At 50.4% G+C, this 22,347-nt stretch overlaps 1 protein-coding gene across 3 annotated transcripts in view; it reads left to right on the top strand.

The window, feature by feature from the left end:
- The window catches only part of Col5a1 (collagen type V alpha 1 chain), a 150,757-nt gene that overhangs the window by 18,345 nt on the left and 110,065 nt on the right, over window positions 1-22,347 (top strand). For all 3 annotated transcript variants that reach the window (XM_041674302.1, XM_041674303.1, XM_041674304.1), the window contains exon 2: window positions 16,908-17,075. In XM_041674302.1, coding sequence (XP_041530236.1) covers window positions 16,908-17,075 — 168 coding nt within the window. The remainder of the gene's footprint in view (window positions 1-16,907; window positions 17,076-22,347) is intronic.

Raw genomic sequence — 22,347 nt, forward strand, 5'->3', positions numbered from 1 at the left:
TGTTGTAAATAAAACTTGGATGAACATCTTCCCAGAAGATCCTCTCTGCCTCTCCGGTTGTTTCCTTAGGGTGAATTCTGAGACAATGACTCACATGCCAGGCATAGGAATAGGAGAGCCCTGTAGTTGCTGAATTCCATTCCTACCACAGTTCCCAGTTACCAGCCAGCTGCCACATCCTGGGTCGCGTGCTCCTCAGGTGTCAAGCCCTAGCAGACCTCACCTGGTAGAATGAGGGAGGCGGCTCAATCTACCGCAAAGAAGGGAGTCCCTGTTTGCAGCAGGGGACTTTTGCTTAAAGTTTGGGACCCTTTCTTGTGCTTGTGACACATGTTGGGTCCCTTAGGCCTTTAGGTGAATGTGTTTCCCAGTTTGGAGAATGCAAGCAGTGCTTCTAAGTCACAGGGTCAACACAAGTAGATGAACTTTTAGGAATAAGAACAGCACACATGCCAGGCATGGTGGCACACACCTTTAATCCCAGCGCTTGGGAGGCAGAGGCAGGTGGATTTCTGTGAGTTCGAGGCCAGCCTGGTCTACAGAGCTAGTAACAGGAAACCAAACCAAACCAAAAAACAACAGAAAACAGCACAATGCACTCTATGTTTCATAGATCTCCTCCCATTGGTCAGAAATCATGAACCTTCTAGAACCCGGTAGATACTAACAGATACTATTCTTCCCTTCCCTTTCTGGCCATCTGTATTTGCCAAGTCCTAGTTGGGGCCCACTGAGAAAATATACCACACTCTGGACCTGTTAGGGTCTCCTCTCTGCCAGGTGTTCCACTGGTTGACTGTGCGTGGGACGCACATCACAATTTGAAGTCTCTGTCAGGTAGTGGAATGGGCTGGGTGCTGCTGAGCAGGCTGGGAGAAGGGCCAGCCTGAGCTGGAGAAAGATGGGAGTCACGAGTGGCCCCTCCACAGCCTGTCCTTAGGAAGGCATTGTCCAGAATGCTAATGGTTTTGTGCAGCCCCATGCACTCTACTCATTCATACCCAGGAGGGCCAGCTGCAGCTCTGACCCTGCAGAGTACCATGGAGAGGCCCTTCCTAGCTACTCCCGGGAAGACCTTGAGAGTCATGTCGTTTACTCCTGAGAGGGGACAGCGCTCAGCTGTGGCATGCGCTTAGTGGAGGAAGGAGTCTGAGTCCCACTCCTCAGCCTTGGGAGTCATTTCCCTCCTTCACAGAACTGATCCTGAGCTTTGGGAATGGAAAAAAAAATGCTCCCTGGTCCCAGGGTGTGGTGTGAGATGTTTGGCCAAGGGTCACAGTGACCAAAGCATGGTTTTGCATCATGCAGTCGAATTAGATCATTTTGGAGCCACACGGATAATCAAGTGAAGGGACGGAAAAGCTTGTCAGAAAGGTCTCCATCTACTCGCTGTTGTCAACAGCAAGTGAATAGCTGGCCACGACCTGTATGCAGAACCAGCAAAATGTCTGCTGACAGGGTACAGTCAAGGATCCAACAGCAGCCCTACTCGGACCTGGAAAACTGTGATGTGCTCAGGATGTATGGCTGTTGGTGGCTGGCATCTGTAACCTGAAATGTCCCCCATTAATTTCCTACCCCGTATTGCTGTCTTTGCAGTATATACTAGGTGTTAAACCCTCTTCAGGGGCCAATTTCCTTCTTTTTCTTAAACTGTCTCTTCTAACGAGAATTGAAAGGCGGTGCCAGCCTGCTCCCCGTGCTGGGAGGAGCTAGTGGCCAACAGACACATTTGCCTTTGTACGTATTTCAGCCAGAAAGGGCAAGGGTGAGGCAGACCCGAGGCTTGCCAAGGGGCCCTGGGTGGACTCAAGATGTGGGCCGGCCTCCTTCAAATGTCATACTCTGCTCTGAGGTGCACACAGTCCCAAGAATTGAAAACACGGTTTTGTTTTAGAAAGGCCAGTTGAAGATTGCCTGTTATCAAGACTAAGACCATGGGCATAGGGGAAAGCACACAGCGGTGTGTGTGGTCACTTTGGAAAGGTGTGTGTGTGCATGTGTGTGTGTCTGTCTGTCCGTACATGCACATGCAGGTTCTGATGTGTGGTGACCCTTTGTGATGCAATGCCTGCCCCATTCCGGAGGGAGCACCTGCACTGGAGGCATTGAGTTCCTGCTAGCAGACTGACCCCACCCCCAGGGTAAAGAATCCCCATCCACGCCTGTTGTGCCACTTTTAATGAACACAAAGGGGCCTTCATTTACTTTGAATGCATTTAGCCACTAGCGACATTGAACCGTAGTTGGTTGTTTGTGTACCTTCCTTCTTAATTGCAAAATGTTTCCTGGGGCTTTCTGTCACAAATATACCTTCTTGTTTTTCATTAGCTCCTGTAATGTTTGTCTTTGCTGCTTGACAGCCACTAGAAACCCCACGTTCTGAGACGGCCCTTATTCTGCATGCGGATCTGCTTCTGAGGTGGGGCATGCCAGGATGGCTTGCTCCTTCTCTATGGCTCAGGATCAGTGGTTTGATGGCACAGGGCTCAGTTTCCAAGCTGGCTTCCGAGAGTGCGCAGTGAGGCCTGGGTGGTGGTCAGGGGCCTGGGGGACTCCTCACCTGAGACCTTCTTTCCAGAATACCCTGGGTTTCTGCAGCCTGACGTCTGTGCCGCAGGAGTTGAAGAGGTAGGTAGGTCCCATGGCTTTTACAGCCAAGGCTGCAGAGTTAGTGTGTCTCCCTGATCACATGCATTTCTCACCTTCCACAGAACCTACATTCGTTAGATAGAACATCACTTAGACTCTTGAATTAAAGAGCTATGGCTGATTTTAAATGCTCACACTTACATCTTTTTAAGCTGTTTTTAAAAAAGTGAATAGTGCAAGTTTTATATCGATGCACACAGCTCCTCAGAAGTAGATGCTGGTGAGTGGCAGGCACACATTCTCCTTCACCCATCTGTCCAGTCTTGGATCTGTCCCACGGCCGTCGACTCCTGAGCCGTTTGTTCTTGATCCTGTAGGTATGGGGTGGGTGTTTAGAACCCATCAGCTTCTGCTACTTAGTCTAGCACAGGGCACTGCATGCTATTGGTGTCTCTGAACACAGTTGTGTCCACTTAGCAGTGGGTCCTGGTCACCTTCTCATGTCAGGCTGTAGAGGTTGACCCCTGCCACCCACTTTTTGCAGTGAGCTAGACAGGGACAGCTTTTGGGATCCAACCAGTCCCCCCATGATGAGCATGGACCTTGCTTTTGTCTCACACGCAGTCATGCACACTGTGGTATAGAACAAAGCTTTCTTACAATCTACCCAAAAGGGGAGATGCCAGGCTAGTGTGGCCTGGTATCAGCATCCTCACCGAGCTACTGCAGGGCATCCTTACCCATCTAGGCTTCTTCCACTACCTCTGTTATTTGTTGGCTGGTTCATTTGTTCATTGTTTAGTTGGTTTATTGGCTAGTTGACTTGTTTGTTTGTTGATTGATAGGTTGGTTCATTTGTTCATTGATTAGCTGGTTGGTGAATTTTTTTCAACAGTTAGTTGGTGTATTTGTTTGTTCATTGGTTGGTTAATTTGCTCATTGGTTAGTTGGTTGTTGGGTTCACGTTTTTCACTGGTTAGTTGATGAGTGGCTCATCTATTCTTTGGTTAGTTGGTGGGTAGATTGGTTCTTTGGTATTTAGTGCATGGCTCATTTGTTTATTGGTTAGTTGGTAGGTGGGTCATTCATTCATTGGTTAGTTGGTAGATGGATAGTTTGGTCATTGGTTATTTAGTGGGTGGCTTATTTATTGGTTAGTAAGTGGGTGGCTCATTTGTTCATTGGTTAGTTGGTGGGTGATTTATTGTTAAGTTTTGATGGAGGAGGGTCATCTGACTATGTGTTACTCTCATTGGTTAATAAAGAAACTGCCTTGGCTTTTTGATAGGGCAGGATTTAGATAGGTGGAGTAGACAGAACAGAATGCTGGGAGAAAGAAAGTATAGTTGGTCAGATGCAGTGGAGCCAGCACCAGGTCGGACATGCTGAATCTTTCCCGGTAAGCCACCACCTCGTGGTGCTACACAGGTTATTAGAAATGGGTTAATTAAGATGTGAGAATTAGCTAATAAGAGGCTGGAACTAATGGGCCAGGCAGTGTTTAAATGAATACAGTTTGTGTGTTGTTATTTCGGGTGTTAAGCTAGCCATGTGGGAGCCAGGCGGGACGAAAAGCAGGCCTGCCTGCAGCTCCTACTACAAAGTTTCTTGTTTCATAGAGCATATCAGCACCAAGAAAGTTGTCTTTCATTGCCCGTGAGTCTTGAAAAGTCTACCAGAACATCCAAGAAGACTTTGTGTCTCTGGTGGTGACAGGCCATCCATCTGGAAAAACTTGGAACAGGGCAGCTTTGGCCTTGCCTGACTCTGGAATGAATCAGGAGGTATGATCCTTCAGTGTGCTATGACATGCAGGTGCTCAGGGGACATTGCTGAGGAAAGGCAGCTCAGAGCAGCGTAGCAGGTCTCAGTGACCTTATGATCAGTGGGACCCCCAGAGGTCTGACATGCAACTGGCATGGTTATGTAATCACCTCTTATCACCTTAACCCAGCTTCCTGGGCATCTAGATGCTGGCCTGGACCAGCCTACCCCCTGAGTCCTCCCAGGAGTTGGTGGGACCCTATGATCCACACACACACACAAGCACAACCATACCGAAACTGTCTGCTGGCATCATCCCCCATTTCCTTCAGAACAGTGAGGGAAAATTACCTTCGAGGAAATAAACAAAACCACCTGGTTCTTTTGCTCAGCTCACAGGTCAGTTTCTACAGTGAGTAGATTCTACTGGCAGTGCCTGGCATTCAGCCTGTCCCTCTGTGACACACCTTGTTTGGCAGTTGGCTGTAGGCACAATGTTCTTGACACATGTTCCATTCTGTTGGCGCTCTTAATTCTTTGAGAAAGGACAGGGTGAGAGAAACATATCCATTCATATCCACAGATGAAAAGCAACGATGATCACCCAGAACTAGAAACAAGATGCTGAGCAAATTTGGGAGAAGCTGGACCATCCCATTCTTCAGGGTACCTCGTCTCTTGGCTGATGACATTTCCTCCCGGTCCCTGATGGAATGAAACACAGCTCCCACAGCCACTAAGACAGGCCTCCTGCAGGACTTCTCTGCTGCTGTTTGGTGTGGTGCTCCTGTGCCTGGCACAATACTGCATTCTGGCATCTGCTAATTCCCATATGGCACTGCATCTTCCTCTCTATCCTCCAAGGCTTGGTTCAGGTCTCCCTGCAAGAGTTCCTTGCATATGTTGTATTTCCCCCCATTCTCCTTGCCCTCCACAGAGTCCTTACTGTTGGCTTGGCTCTTTTTTGAGTAAGAGTATGTGTGTATTACACGTGATCTTTTTATCTGGGGATATCACACAGTACTGTAGGTGACTGCATTACGGAGAATTACAGGTGTATGTGAGCCTTTCTGAAACTATCTTGGCTTGTGTCTGGCTTCCATGTACAAAGTCATGCAAAGGTGCCAGGTGTCTAGACTTCAGGCAAGTCTTCAAGAGAAGTGAGGGACGGGCAGTCACAGACTAAGGGAGAAGCTCTGGGCCACTGGCTCCCTCCATAATAATTTGTTCCAAGCAAAGGCACAGGTTCCTCCCTTTTTCTTAACCAGATTTTCCATAAAACTGCCTAGCTGGGAACAGTGGTCAGTAGCTTCCTGGAATTACTGGCTTTCTAGCTAGGAAGGAAGAAGTGCCTTTGAGTTGGAAGAGAAAAATCCAAGTGGTCAGAGATGCTTGCCCTGCCCAGTCATGGAGTCAGGCATGGCACTGAACAACTTATTGCTGGGGACAGAAGCTGGGCAATGATGGCTTATGTGGTCCATCTTGAGCTACTTCACTTCCTGGGGAGGTAACTTAATTTTAGTCTTTTCATCCATGGTATATCCTTTTGTATCTATTCTTTCTTCTACTTATGCCATTATCCATTGTTGAGTGGATGCTGCTTGTTTGTTTTTGGCTGCCCATATTCGAAATAACCACTCAGAAACTTCATTATTTGCAATATTGTTTGGCCAATAGCTTATGTGTATTGCTAGCTAGCTCTTATATTTTTGGTTAACCAATTTCTGTTACTCTGTGTATCACCACATGGCTGTGGCTTACCGGGTAAAGTTCCATCCTGCGTCTGTCTCCAGTGACATTACATGGCTTCTCCCTCACTGACTCTGCCTTCTTTCTCCCAGCATTCAGTTTAGTTTTCCCCACCTAGTTCTATTCTGCCCTATCACAGGCTAAGTCAGCTTCTTTATTCATTAGCCAATAAAAGCAACACATATACAGAAGGACTTCCCACACCATGATTTGTCCATCCATTCATCTATCCATCCAGCCAGCCAGCCATCATTTGTCCATCTATTTAACCATCATCAATCCATCATCCAGCTATCTATCCATATACATATTTAGCAATCAGTCCTCATCCACCCATCAAACCATTCATCCTTTATTAAATCATCCATTGATTTACCAATCCATTTATTTTTTCCCATTCATCCAAAATCAATTTATCTAATCATTCAGTCTTCACCCTCCATCTATACATCCACCCACCTATTCCTCTATCCATTCATCGAACCATCTGTCCACCCATCCATTCATCCATTCATCCACCCATCCATTCATCCTTCATCCATACATCCATTCATCCACCCATCCATTCATCCTTCATCCATACATCCATTCATCCACCCATCCATTCATCCTTTATCCATCCAACCATTCATCCACCCATCCATTCATCCTTCATCCATACATCCATTCATCCACCCATCCATTCATCCTTCATCCATACATCCATTCATCCACCCATCCATTCATCCTTTATCCATCCAACCATTCATCCACCCATCCATTCATCCTTCATCCATACATCCATTCATCCACCCATCCATTCATCCTTCATTCATACATCCATTCATCCACCCATCCATTCATCCTTCATCCATCCAACCATTCACCCTTCTTCCATCCATTTGTTCATCAAATTATACATCCAGCCATTCATCCACTGCGTATCCATCCAACTACCTATAATCTAACCTTTCATCCTTATATTTAATCTATCATAACCCCATTCATCAATCCATCCATCCCTCCCCCATCCCCCCACCCTCACTTTTGAGACAGGGTCTCTCTACATAGGCCCGACTGTCCTGGAACTCACTCTGGAGACCAGGCTGAACCTCACACTCACAGAGATCTGCCTGCCTCTGCCTCCCAAGTGCAGGGACTAAAGATGTGAGTCACCACACTGGCTTATCTATCCGTCCTTTCTTCATCTCCTCATCTACTCACACACTTGTTCTTCAACCACCCTTTCTTTTTTCTCTCCTCACTAGTCATTTGTCGCTCTGTATTTGTTCTTCCATCTTGTGGGTTGATAGAACTTGTGGATTCTGTAAACAAATGACCTTTCTTTCCAGGCTGCTTTCCGACTGACCAGGAGCAGTGTTTTGATGCTGTAGAAAGTAAAATAAGGGTGATGTTTCTGCTCACAGCATGCCCTCCCTAGATCCTGACATCTTCTATAGAACAGCTTTACCCATCCCCCTGGAGGGACCTCAGCCTGTCCTTGGCCCTGTGCAGCACTCTCCTGCATGGCTATCTGTGAGGAGCAGGGATCCAACAATACTTCTTCTCTGGAAGCATCCTACCGTCTTCCTGTCCCATGACTTAGAGGAAGGAATGAAGACTTTAGATCCTGATATGTCTTGAGAAGCAACAACAGAGGCTCAGAACTCTGCACCTCCCAGTCAAACCCCCTCACTGTCACAGTCTTCAGAACCTGCCCTTCAAGAATAAATGAGGAACCTGACCAAAAGATGGGGGAAGATGCCTAGGGTCTGACCAAACTTCAACCAGCTACATATGGTACCCACGTTTACAGCCTGAGTGGGTGTAACCTTTGCCTTGGGGGATCTCTGTTGTATCTAGTGCAGCTGTGTGCACACCCTGGAGGTATTTTGGCCTGCACCTGCTCCCTTCTGCTGTTCATAGAATGTTTGCATGCTAGCTTCGGTTACTTCCCAACAGGGGCTCTCCCTTGCAGTCAGTGACAGAGACCCCATTTCCTGCTATGGTGCAGATTTCTGCTCTGCCCACCACCACAGCCCATGTGGGTCCATAGAGCTCATGCTTTCAAAGTTCAGGGCAGCAAAATGAACTTGGCAATTGTTGGGAAGTAAGGAAATGCTGGGCACCCCAGGGGAAGGATCAGAACCGTACGTAGTAGAACAGCATACAGCACACACACACTACACACACACACACACACACACACACACACACCCCTCCGCACATGCTCTTTTGAGGCAGATTCCTGCTGTCTAGAGAACCTGCTTGGGCTTTCACAGAAAGGATCAGAGGTGTGGCTGCTGGGTGGGTGGCCTGTGGATCTGTGTAGAGGGAAACACCGGATTCTGCTTTCTAGAGGCAGAGCTGACTTCCAGTTACCATGCCACGAAGAGACCCCTCTGCCATTGATTGCTCGAGATATCCGTCCGGTCTTCAGTTCTAATCCATCCTCATGTCTCACCCTCAACCCAGCACTGTGACATCTTGTCTGCTGGAAGTGCCTTCCTTTTTGTTTCTCCCCTGGACTCTTTGTCTTGTCGCTGGGAGTGCCACCTGTACCATATACCCTCCTTGTCTCCTGGCCTATGGGGCTAGTGGGAGGTGCCCAGTAAGTGAGGCCCTGGTAGAAAGCACTAGGTGAGGCAGGAAAAGCATGGGCAGGCTCCTCCCAGGATGCTGCTTTAGGTCTATAACTGCTCATGACCATCCAAGTCCCACAGCTGGGGGCATGGCCTCAGGCCCCTGCTGAGGGGACAAGGCAGGTTCCCAGGTGTCTGGATCTAGCCCCACACTGCTGAGTCTGCTATGCCTTGTTGACTGTCACAAGTGACCAAATGGTCTTGTGGCCATCTGGGGCTAAATGGGGAAGGTGGCCATGCTGTGCACTGCACAAACTCAGGCATGCTTTGGATGGGCCATGAGGCGGGGGTGGAGGGGAAGAGGTGTCTGGGGATCCCTACAAGGCTGTAGCTATGATGTGGAGATAGACCAGCCAGCTCAGGGCTCCTGGGGTATGCAGTGGGGTAAGGAAGGTGCTGTGTGACAGGCTGAGTTCCCCTTGCCTGGAGGAAACAGAAGCTCTAAGTTACCGAAGAGTTTGCAGGTAAAGGGACCCATGTCTATGGTAGCAGTGTGCCTAGCAAAAGGTCTGAGATCAGGGCACCAACCGCCAGAGGCCTGGGGATAGCAGGAGAGGGAAGAAGGCCTGGCTAGCTCCTAGTGGCCAACACTGTCTGCTTGCAGCCCTGGCCACACCCTCTGTTGTCCCCGGCTTTAGTCACTGGAGAAGAATTTTACCAGGGCCTCCAAGATACCCCGTTTGTTTGTTTTCCAACCTCCTGGTTGACCTCGGATGAGGCCACTATCCTCCGGGAGAATTAGTGGGAGGGACCTGGGCAGACAGACCCTCCAGTTGGTCTGCCATTCCTTCTGGCTTGGTTTTACTGAAACAGGATCTTTGCCCTAGGAGGCCACTGGGAAGAGGCAGGGAAGAGAGTGGGAGGGTTGGCCGCTCCAGCCTGTGAAGGCTGCTGTCCTGTGCATTTGGTAGCGGAGTGGGCGGGGCACCAGCATGCTGGCTGCACCTCTTTGAACTTCATTTGGTTTTTCAGGACAGAGGCTGGTAGTCTACCTACGCCGTGTTGCTCATAGCCCCCCCCCCCCCGCCCCCGCCTCCTACTCTTTTGTCTGTGAACTTAAAGGACTGAACCTGGGTGGTTCACAGGAAGGTGCACACATTTTTCTCTTGAAGATACTCATGTTGACTTCGGAGCTTGCAGCACAGAACACCTCATTGTTCCTCTGTCTTTCTGTCCCCAACCCTGTCTTTCTCAGTCTGTCCCCTCTGAATGTCTCTCAGTCTCTGTACAGTCCTCATTTTCTTTCATTTCATCGACCAGCAAACGGTGGTCATGGCGGCTCACAATTTCTCCCAGGAGGTGTGAGGTGAGGGAGCCTTGGTGTCTGAGGCAGTCTGTGAATCATGGGGCTGTAACATGAGGGCCTGCTTGTTGGGGTTTCTGTCCTGCCCAGTAACCACAGCTGGTAAGTGCCAAAGAAATCACGCAGAAGTCTATATTAATGATAAACTGATTGGCCCATTAGCTCAGGCAACTTATTAACTCATAACTTATATTAGCCCATTATTCATATCTATTTTAGCCACATGGCTTGATACCTTTTTCAATGGGGCAGGTCACATCTTGTTTCTTTGGTGTCTGGACAGGACTGCGGAGGAATGGGCTTCCTCCTTCCCAGAATTCTCCTGTTCTCATTGACCCACCTCTACTTCCTGTCTGGTTGGCCCACCTATACTTCCTGCCTGGCTACTGGCAAGTCAGCTTTTATTTATAGCATAATTGACAGAATACAGAATTGTCCCACACCACTTGGGAGAGGCCTGTTTGATCATGAGGTGATAATAAATCGGCCGTACCTCAGGTTCAGATAGGTTGCAATACCCCCTTGCCTTTGCTGAGATCCCAGTCACCAGTGAGCGGCCCAGTGGGGCCGGGGCTGCCTTGGGGATTTGGGGACAGTGACCTCTCTGTGAAAACACAGAGGGCACATGAATCCCTGTGGAACTCCTGGTAGAGGGAACCATGCCAGGCCCGTGTCAGGAGGGGACAGGTAGCTGGGCTGGAGGCCTCCTGCTCCCAGCAAGTGCTTAAAAATATACAGGTTATTAAGGGTGTGTGCGCTGAGTTGGAGCAAAGGCCAGAATCAACCAAGTCTGCTGGGTCAGCAGTATGGCTTCTCAGAACCTCTGAGTGCTTCCCCTTTGCAGTTCCATGGCTCATAGCACGTCTTCTCAGCTCACAGCTGCTCCGAGAGCGGAGCCTGGTGAGAGAGGGAACATGGCAGCCAAGGTGAAGCGAATTTCAGGAGAGCTGAACTTACTTTCTCCAGCCTGCCGTGTACGAGCCAGGGGCTCACTTAGTCATTCAACAGACACATCTAAGTGTTGGTTGTGCTCTGCCCCTGCCCACCACAGGACAGAAGCCCTCTCTGCCCTTCTCATTTCTTTTGATGCCCACCTCAACGGGGTGGGGTGCAAGATGAACCCTAACAGCTGTTTCATGTAGCCCTCCTCTCAGGACCCCATTGCTCTGTGGTGTTCCCTGTGAATCTCTGTCATCCCCAAGCCTCCTGCTGAGCTGGACAGCCGAAATGCTGAGGTCAGGGCTTGGCCAGGATCCCCTCTGAGGGTTTCTCCTCCCTCGGGTGGGCAGGACTGTGGTGGCCAAAAGCACGAAGGCTGGGATTTTAGATTCTATTCTGAGGGCACATCATGAGTGGCTCCAGATGGTGACCCAGCCCTCCCTGGTCTTCCCGAGAGCAGGCTGCTTCTGCAGTGTTGGCACTGTGGCCTGGGATGTGTTCCTTTGCCAAGGGCTCCAGTCCAAGGTCTAGGCTGCCCAACATGGGACTGGCCCTTCTGTAGAGCAGGCTGGTGTCCTCACAGATATCACCCTTTCTGTTTCTGAGCATGAGCTATACCAGCTATGGCCAGACACTAGTTTCTGTTCTTCCAAAAAGCAGATACCTCTTTCCATCTGCTCTTGAATCCTGGAACCTCCTGGTGTTGGGCCGTGGAGTGCTGCTCCATGGCCTTGTCATGAGCTGTCTACCTCATTTGGTCCTTCTGAGTGGAGCGTAGGCAGAGCCTTGGGCCACATCTTCATATGTCAATGGCTCAGTTTTAGTTGTCTGTCTCCGGGCGACAGGTCAGGAGAGCCCATGTGCCATGGCCGTTCCAGTGATGCTTCCGTGTCCAATAGCTGTGAAGTGAGTAGATGGGAGGCGTCAGGGTGACATGACCTCAGTCACTCTCAGCTCTGGAGGAGCGAGAGCAGCCAAGGGCGTAGAGGTGGTGAAAGAAATGCGTCTTGGGGAAGGGGAAGGCAACTCTGTGGTTAAAAGTGACAGTGTCACTGGGGTGTGAAACGTGAATATTTAGCCATCTGTAATATCTGTCTTTGACATATGCCTCCTGGTTGCCCCATTCTTCTGCTCACTTGCTCAGTGAGTGATTGATTAATCCTTCCTTCCACCCACCTACTCACCCACTACCCACTTATCTTTTTGTCCACTATCCATCCACCTGCCATTAATATCCATCCATCCATCTTTCCATCCATCCACCCACTCACCCATCCATCTATCCATTTATCCGTTCATCAATCGACCTACACATCTATCCTCCAACAACTAATACACTTGACGTTAACATACATCCCTCCCTTCCTCCAACCAACCATCTGTCCATCCGTCCAGTTTTCATCATCCATACATTCATCTATAATGTCTATCAGTCTACCTACCTACCCCACTTACCATCCATATTTACCCATCACCCATCATTCAGTTCATTCATCCATATCCATTTATCTATCATCCATCCACCCACCTACCATCCATCATCCATCAGTCCATTGTTGTGTTCATTCACCTAACCCTTGAGGAATGCTGCCCTCCAAGTATGACCTGGTTATTGCATTCTTGAAATCAGAGCAGCAGGATATACTTATCCTCACAAGATCAAGTCTACTAACATCTTTTCTAGAGGGGAAAGAGGGCTCACAAGGTATCTTAGATGTTCACAAATGGCTGTACATGAGGCAATGTACAAGGCCTTGCTTCTCTATGAGGATGCAAGTGATTAAGCTACTTCTGGGTGAGGCATGTCTCTTTCTTGTCAGCATAACCACCTCTAACTTGTCAGTGATCCTGTAAGACCTAAGTTAAACTCTTTGGTTTGTCAAGCTAGACTTGGGAGGAAGCCTTTCTTTGGCTTGTCATTGTTGCTTTATCTAGGGCGAAATGATATTTGTTCATATCTTCCCCAAAAAACTTAACCTACCACACATCAACCCACCCATTAACCCCTCCCTCCCTCCCTCCCTCTCTCCCTCCCTCCCTCCTTCCCTCCCTCTCTCCTTCCACCCACCCACTCATCTACCTATTTACCCTCCCATCCATTTCTCTCTCCATTTGTACACTCATCATTCATTCACACAGTCTTCTGCCCCACCAACCAGTCAGTCGCCTGCTTATCTATCCATCCTCTATCCATCCATCTTTTGGCCTATCCTGGACCCTTCATTTGAGCCTCTTGGTGGCATAGCTCCTTTTGTGTGTTGACTGTCTAGAGTTCAGCTTCATGCTTCCAACTGCTTCCTTAGTTACCCCTCTTTTACCTTAAGCTCACCTGCATCCACTTTCCTTTAGAGATACCACACTTAGTTCCTTCAGCATTAAAATGGCATGGGGATGCTGGAGTGTTAGCAGCAAGTGTCTGGCCTGACCGTGAATACACATGAGAGGCTGAGTCCAGCCTCTTGGGTCTCTGTCCACTGAGGGATGGGGTGACATCTGCTCCTTTCTGTGTCTAAAAGTGACAGCAGGGCTCCTGTGTCCTGGGGCCGGGTCCCTGTGTGCTGTGATGCAGACTGAGGACAGTGGCCTGGTATTGCTTCTGCTCCTCACGTATGTTCCTCAAAGGCAGGTGAGGCATGTGCATAGCTGAGTAGCAGGCTGTCTGGAGAGCAGATCCTGCTGGAGGTAACATTCTAGGACATGCTGTCACAATGAGGCTGTCACTCACATGGCAGGACCCCTGCTGCAGTAGTACGGAATCCTCTGAGGCTGGACAGCAGGCCCAAACACAAGGGTCTCAGTGCTCTGCCTGCCTCACGGACATTGAGGGCAGGTCGGGGAGGCTACTACGACTCACCTTTCACTCTAGGATGATTTTGATTGGTAGGTTCTGGCTTGCTGTAATAATTCTTACTGCAAAGGCATTTGGGAAATGTAGTTTTAGTCTCCCAGGCTGTGGAGCAGGACTCCCAGGGAGGATTGGATCTAGCTGAAGAAAGCAGTTTTCTCTCTGGAGTCTGATCTGATCGTAGGTGCAACAGCCTTGAAAGAGCAATGGAGTTCTTGCATGCAAAGCATTTGGAGGTGGTGTCGTTTGCAGTGGGTAGTGGGTCTCAGGGTTCTTCAGGTTCACTCAAGTGACTCTTACTTAGAAGCACAGGTTCCTTGTTGGGAGCAAAGGCCACAGATGGAATGCCATGTGTGTCTTCCCCGAGTTTGGGGACTCAGATGAGTCCTGAAGATCCCAAGAATACCATTTTCCTCCTGGGGGACCCTGTACTTGAGCCATGGAGTTCTGGGAACTGTTCCTGGCAGGTTCCAGATGACTTCTGTGACTTCTTTAACTGGCCTCAGTTGACATGATCCTCCCGTGGGGGAAGAGGGACCCTGTGTTCTTAGCACATCCACGTGTCCCAAGCCTCCGCTGCTTCAGGGTGGAGGTGCTTCACCTGGGCGTGGCACTGGCTTGAAGGGCAGAGAGTTTCCTATGTTGGGGGGAGAGTTTTCCAGAAGCCTGTGTGCTGGACACTACTCCGGTGTTCCCCATACCTTGTTTAAGACTAAATATATCCTGCTGTCTGGTGCAGAAAGGCCCTGGCCAGCAGGAAGGGTGGCACTGGGCCTAGGAAAGGTCTGATGGCCTTTTAAACTTGTTGCAATACAGATCTACACACACGCCCAGGCCAACTCCTGGGAAACCACTCTCTGCTTTGACAATGGGGAAAGCAGGCTCCAGTCTGGCCTGGGAAGGGCATCATAGTATGGAGACTGTGATGTAGGTCCAGGAAACCCGGCTGGGATCCTCATCTCTCCCCTCGGCCACTGCCAGCCTTGGAGCTGAGTTTCCGAGATGACCCAAGGCTCGGCGCTGGGTCATTCTGGCCAGGTGTGCCAGCAGTTGGCACAGCTGTCTTCCCACGGCTGTGTCCAGGCCTGGGACTGTGCCACACAACCTCGCCAGCATGCTCAGCATTGCCTTTGATGTTCACCGGACAAACGGAACTCAGTGAAAGCTTTTTCACCACATAGAGTACCTGGGGGCGGGATGCCACAGATACACAAGTGACTAACACCTTATGTGGGCCTGGCACTGGGTAGTGGCTAAGAACTGCCTAGGATTCTGAGATGGGGAGACTATCTTGGATCCATAGTGTGTCCTTCATAGTGATTTCCTGTAGAGGTGGGGAACCCTTCTCTGGAGTAAGTGTTGAAGGATGCCAAAAAGTTGGCTGCAGACCTGACCCCTTAGGCAGCCTTGGAGTGCAAGGTGACTTGTCGGTCTCTAGACTTGGTGACTGCCGCTGGAGATGGATCAGAAGCCTGCATGATCCTCTTTGGTTACTACCTGCTTAAAAACAGTTTGACCTCCTCCTGGGGTGTCCCATGGTAGTACTCACTTAGGGAGAAAGGTGGGAAGTTAGTGAATCAACTTAGTCACTGGCTAAGCCGATTTCAGCTCTTGCAGCCTTCAGGTATGGGCTCTGAGTTCTAGCTAGTTATGTGGTGTACTTAGACAGACGGGCTCACACAGAATGAACACATGGGCATGTATAGATGCCCTTCAGGCACAGCTAGATCCAGGTACCCGCTTAGCATGGCAGGAGTCTTTCTCTGCACACACTGTGTTCCCTGGAGATAGTTGCCCTCTCTGAGTCTGTAGCCCACATACAGTCAAATAGCAGAATCCTTTTTCCCAGAGGAAAACCACAGGATGGAACAACACTGGTCCAGCCTGGTCATGTGACAGGAGATTTTACACCCTTGTGGTACCACTTTGGACTTTGTTCTCCACTGGATAGTCAAGAGCTTCCTATTTGTTGTAACGCAGACTGAGCATAGATAAACAGGAAACCAAGTAGTCCGGGGCAGGTATGTGTCGTCTCAAAGGCCTCTTGATGTGAGGAGAGGGGGCTCTGACAGAGGGGCATGGTTTGTGTTTGGGGATGTCCCAGTTTCATTTCTGTCACAGAAACAAAATAACCTGACAAGAAGAGGCTCAGGGGAGGAAGGAATTTTTTTCCGTTTAGAATTTCAGGTTACAGGTCATCATTGTGAGGAGTTCAAGGCGGGGTCTTCAACTATTGCTCAGTGTCTCGTCCACAGTCAAGAGCAGAGAGGAAGGGACGCTCCAGCTCACCTGCATGCTTATGTTCCTCTAGATTTCTTCACTCTTACACTTCAGGACCCCGTACCACAGTGGGCAGGGTCTTCCGACATCAGTTAATTTAAATTAATCCCCCATAGTGACGCCCACAAGCCAACCCAATATAAACAGTTCCTTGACGAAACACTCTTAGAAGGTCAAGTTGACAGTTAAAGCTAATCAGGGGCGACTGTTGAGCTCTTGAGCAGGCACCTGTATTTCAGAGGTCAGAGGGTCAAGTCTGCCTTTCTCTGAGTGGCTTGCAAAGGATGTAAAGTCAGAAGCCTTCCTAAAGGGGTCTGAGGTCCCCGCAAGCATTCTCCTGCCCTGGGTATTCAGGCTGAGGTCTTTTGAAGGCAGGTAGAATTTGGGTATTTTCTGTAAACTGTTGTCAGGACACGGAGGACAAAATGACACCAGTGGCAGTGGAGAGACAAGTGGAGCTCGTGTGATTCAGGCCAGTTGAGGGTTCGGAGTAAGAAGTTCCTGCAGGTTGTAAAGCAAAGGTCGGGGCTGTCTGGGGGTGTAGGCAATGCCTGGTGGCTGAATTGCAGAAGTATGCAGCTGGTTTGTAGGAATGACCCTGGCAGTTGATTGCAGGAACAGAGATAAGCCCACTTCTAAGAAGTGTCCCTCCTGGTCCTGAGCAGGCCGCCAACCTCTCCTGGGTACCAGATTTTGTTGGGGGGAGAGGAGGGGGGAGGTCTGACTTCAGTTGTCTAAGACCGTCCTTCTCTTCCAGGAGGGTGCCCCTCAGTTGTGTCCACCTGGCGCTGACACAGTGTCTCTGTCTTTGCAGCTCAGCCAACAGATCTTCTGGAGATGCTAGATTTTCACAATTTGCCCTCAGGGGTAACGAAAACCACAGGTTTCTGTGCCACTCGACGATCTTCCAAAGGGCCGGATGTCGCCTACCGAGTCTCTAAAGATGCTCAACTCAGCATGCCCACCAAGCAGCTGTACCCTGGTAAGCGGCACCCCATTCCTGTTCAGGGTGGTGGAGGGAATGCCGGGGACTCCAGGGGGCAACGAGGAAGCAGGAGTGGGCGGTTGCAGCAGAACCCCGTGTGCTTCCTGGGAGTCCTCCTCATTATAGTGAAACCTACCACCCACCCACCCCTCATGTGTGTGCAAGCCTAGTCTTTGCCTTGAGGGCTCCAAGCAGGCGTATTTCCACCAACGATGGACCACAAAGACAAAGGGCAGAAAGGAAGTGGATGCCCCCCAGGGGTGAGGCCAAGAGAGATCTCAGGTCATGGGAAAGGAAGTACTTGCAGTGGGGAACACAAGCCTAATTGGGGCCAGTGACATAAAGATACCCAAGCCCAACATCCTGGCTGGCAGCTAGCGTGAGAGATTCTTAATGAGAATCTGCTGCCAGGTGCCAGACCTCTGCTTTTAATTATGCATCCATAGGGAGCCACTTTGTCTGGAGGTATGCATCCAGATTATCCACCCTCTTGGGTAGTTAGCTCCTATCCTCCACACCCACTGGCATTGATTAAATGCTCTGGGATTATTCTGTGATGGGCAGGTGATAGACTCCTCGTTCCCTGCCTCAGGAGGGCCTGCTGGCTCAACCTGAGGAGCCCTGACCCTGCTGACCCAAGTAAGAAGTGAGCCTGGCAAAAGACACTCCCCTTCTGCCATTAGAAGTCTATGGTCAATCTTTTGGTGGTCTGGACATGATCCTCCTAACACTGGACCAGGATCAGGCAGTTTTCTCAAACTGTGCTGTCCCTGTGAACCTCATGTGTCCACTGTATCCCTGAAGGATGCTCTTGCTGGTTGTGTTGTTACTGCCTCTGGCCTTCTGTTGTCTGGGTTTGTCCCAAACCTCCCAGGGTCTCTGTGATATCGTTGTGATTTTTAAAAGTTTGTATCTGCGGGAGAAGCTTCGTGCTTTGGCCAGAGGTGTCATTTTGGATGGATGGGTGTCAGGCACCAGGCACATCCCTTGCAACCCCAGGGGAAGCAGCCTGGCATCTCCAAGGAGCATGCCTTTGGTGCAAAACCACCCTGGGTCACAGATGCCCAGGTTAGAGAATGCATATGTTATCTGTGAGCATAGATGGCCCACATGACCTTTCTGAGTGGGAACCTCACTCTTCCTCATGGGGAGCTGCAGGGTACTGTGCCTTCTTTTTAAAGAGAGCATATATTTTGGGGGGAGTTAACCTTGAGAACCCCCAGTCTCATCTTTTCCCAGAGAGTTGTACTTTTTCTGCCTTGGGGCCCAAGAGTCAGAATTCCTGAGTTGGAGACATGGAAGGGCTGGAAGGGGCTGGCCGGGGACAGCAGGGCATGGTGATGCTGAGGAGATGACTGATGGGGAGTGTCCCCAGTCCAGGGACCTTTAGACAGCCTGAAGATAATAGTTTCTCTTACCACTGTCACCCAAGGCAAGAGCACTAGCAAAACAGGCCGCTACCATTCCTCTCTGTCATTCTCTCCCCCTGGGTCAGTTTACGGTCGAACTCTTGCGGGATCAGGTCACCGAGCCCAGGAAATTGATTGGATCCCTCACCTAGATGATAGGGGATATTTTTGTGGTTGTTGAATAGTTTGCTCTTTTGTTTTTGAGACAGAATCTCATGTAGGCTCAGGCTGGCCTTGAATTTGTCAAGCAGCTAAGGAGACCTTGAACTCCCAATCGTCCTGTCTTCACCTCTCAAGTGCCGGGATTACAGGCACGTGGCACTGTGCCTGGCATCAGCCTGTCCTGAGCGCTTATCCTCTTGCCTTAGACTCCCCAGTGGGGGGATCACAGACCTTTACCCCCAGACCCCTTGGGATCTATTTGTTTATTCATTTATTGATAGCATGCCAGGTATTCTAGGCTTGTCTCAAATTTTGCTTTACAGCCAAGGTTGACCTTGTCTACCTTTCTAACCCCAAGATTTCAGGCAAGCATAGGTATGAGGTTTATGTGATGCTGGTGATCGAGCCCAGGATTCCACATGAGCTAGGAAGCCACTTTGTCATCTGAGTCCCAGCCCCAGTCCTGGGAAGTTTTTGTTTTTCTTTTCTCCTGTCCTCAAATTAGTAACTTGAGTAGATACTCAGGGTTGCTGTGATTAGGGTGTGGGGTGCACTGGCCAAGCAGTGGGTGTCGGTGGCTTCAGAGTGCCTGTAGAGGGATTTCTGTGGCGTCATTTCCTGAGGTCCCACAGGTCAGTCTGGGAAAGCTGTTCAGGGGACAGCATTGTATACCATCTGATGCATGAGAGTGCATGCCTCAAAGCTGGTGGTTCATCCTGGAAACTCCTGGAAGGTACTGCAGGCTTTCTGACTGGCAAGTGCTCAGGAAACAGGTCAGACCTAGTGGGATGGCTTCCGTAGGATTCCTGTGGTCACGTGCCAGCCCTTGCCGCAGCCTAGGTAAGAACGAGAATGGCTGTGTGCTGCTCTGTGCCTCCTTCTGGAGCGCAGCGGCAGCTTGGTTGCACCAGGGTGGGGAGTCTGGCTGTTGCAGGAGCTGCACTAGGGGGCCTAAGAGCTCCAGGCACCCGCAGCAAGGCTGGATTGAGTAGAGCATGAATGCACGTCTGTGATTGTCTTAGTGCCCAGTGAAGGCCATGGTTAGCCTGAACTCCACGATAGTCTTACGCTAGTGGGCTGATTGATTTTCCATTCATAGCCTGTGCAGTCTGTTTCTCTAGATGACTGGGCATGCTTGTCCGTGGAGTAGGGTCTAATCATTCGCTCCCACAGGACAGGTACTACGTCAAAGAGAAACTAACAGGTCCTGCATGAAGGTGGCCATGGATCCTCTCTGTATACAACCAAGCTTTACAGCCAGCACCAGCTCCTTGTAATGTTCTTCTAAGTCACACTATGGAAGGTCCCCTGGTCTCACCTTGGGTGTAGAAGTTCAGTTCCTACCGTTCTTGTGCTGGGCACTGAGGTCTTCCCTTTGCTGACTCTAGGCAGCGGGGATTGGCTTGGAGGCCTTCTCCTCATCGGCCCTTGCTCTATCTCTTTTTCTTTTTCCAAGACAGGGTTTCTCTGCAACTTTGGAGCCTGTCCTGGAACTCGCTTTTGTAGACCAGGCTGGCCTTGAACTCACAGAGATCTGCCTGCCTCTGCCTCACGAGTGCTGGGATTAAAGGTGTGTGCCACCACCGCCTGGTGCCAGGGCTCTATCTTTGCTCCAGAATCCTGAGTCGTCAGCAGGCCCCAGGCTCTGGAAGTAGCCCTCGCTCAGCAGAGCAACCCACTGTCCTTATTGCCTCCTCCCACCGTCGCTGGTACAGCCAATCCTCTGTTGCCCACAGGATGAAGCACTTCTTGGAATACTGGCCCTAGACCGTGGTCATGGGTGGAGGGCAGGGTTCTGGCTGCCTGAGAGGCCCCATGTGACTTAAGGACCTAGGACAGTGAGAGAATAGAGCACCAGGCCAGAGGTACTGTATTCTGTCAGTGAACGGGACTGTGTGCTCTCTGAGAGGCTGTGGCCAACCCACACATATAGCAGCATGTGGGATTCCCTGGGTGAGGGTGACTTCACCCCATTTCCTGTACAATAAGATGTGAGAGCTCTTAGTTCATCAATGGCTTCCCCTTCCTCCCTCATACAGGATGATCTTTGCCTTATACCCCCATCAATATGCCATGTCCCTTGGTTAAGGAATGGCCTGCCTCTTGTCCCCACATAGAGTGGTATGTGGAATCCTCCAGTTTAGGGATATCATGTCCCCTGCACCCCTATTCAGTAGGATTAGAGTCCCTGGTTAAAAGGAGCCCCATCCCACACACACTCTGTACTGGGGGTATAAGGGTCCCCTTGGGCAGATGGCCGACCTTTGACACCTACTTGGTGTTGGAGGCACTCCTCCCTCACTCCCGCTTAGGTCCCAGGCGTCTCATGGTGATAGGCCAGCTGCAGGCGCCTTGTCCTCACCTGGGGGCCAGACTGGGTGACCCCAGAATAACCCCATCCTGTAGGAAGTGACAGATGACAGCCGTTCTCCAGACCCATTATCTTGTCCAGAGTCATTGGACAGTTCTGCGGGCAGGTGGAGGGAAGCCAACGAGAATCCCTCTGAACAGGGGTCACCGAAATGCCTCGCAGGCTCCCTGTCTGCCTAAAGTTCTCCACACCCTGCAGCGATGTCCCGCCCTTATCTCTTTCATCACCCTACCCCAGGCCGCTGCACATTGGCTGATATCCAAATAACTCATGTAGTGCTCCTGTCCTTTATGGAAATATTACTTCCCGGGAGCAAGAACCATGTTTGTCCCTTGACTTCTCCCTGGAGCCTGGCCCATGTTAGGGGAGTTGCCATAACTATTGATTACCTCACCAAGGTGAGTGATCCATCAGCCTGCCGATAGCGGTTGACTTAGGCTGAGGCCCTTCCGTAGCAGCTGCACGTGCGAGCCTCCCGCTGTATTCCCAACGTGGACAGGAGTCTCTGGGTGTCAATGGAAGGAGAGAGGGTGTACCATGCGGACGGCGGCTGGTCCTCTGCCATGCTCACCTCTCAGTGGTGGCTTTTCTGAGCCAGATGAATTAGGAAGCACCAGACAGCAGGTGCACTTCTCCCAGACTGCCTGGAAGCTTGGAGTACGGCGTCAGCGTCCGGCTCCTGTCACAGCTGAGAAGGGACCGTCTTAAAGTAACTATAAATCCATTGTTATTTTGCCAGGAGAGAGATTAATGTTGAACATAATTTATCTTTTTCAAGTTTTGTCTGAGCTGAGAAAATTTGTTACCATAGCGATTTTAAACATTGAGAAAGAGCATTTCAATGAGCTGAGAGAGACGGGCCGGCTGTCCTCAGCCGTAGATCAGGACGGAGGAGGACTCTCTCACGTCCCACTCTTCTTATTCTTCTAGTCGATGACTGCAAGGGACAGAGTCAGGGTGGGGCACAGAGGTGGGATGATGACTGCACGGTCCAGCCTGGATGCAGACATTGGCTTCCAGGCTGCTATAGAGACCACTCTGGTGCCCACTTCCCACAAGTGCCCACCAGCAGCATGGCTAACTGCTCCTCAGCCGGAGGGCCTTCCACCGGGCACGCATGCCAGTCCTCGCTGTCCACCAGCACCGGCTCAGGCTGAGACCTCTGTCTTCCCTCACATCCCTGAATAGCAGAGGCTGCAGTGTGATGCCCAGGGAAGCAAGGCAGTGCTGAGGGCTCACTTGTGGTGTTCCAAGCAACTTCCTGGCTGGAAGTTGAAGCAAGGCTAAGCGGGCCCTCAGTGGAGTCTGTCATTTCTAAGTAACCGCA

Source organism: Microtus oregoni, unplaced genomic scaffold, assembly GCF_018167655.1.
Source record: "Microtus oregoni isolate MIOR12 unplaced genomic scaffold, Mior012 000025F_ref0000491, whole genome shotgun sequence".
In the NCBI taxonomy this organism is placed as follows: Eukaryota; Metazoa; Chordata; class Mammalia; order Rodentia; family Cricetidae; genus Microtus; species Microtus oregoni.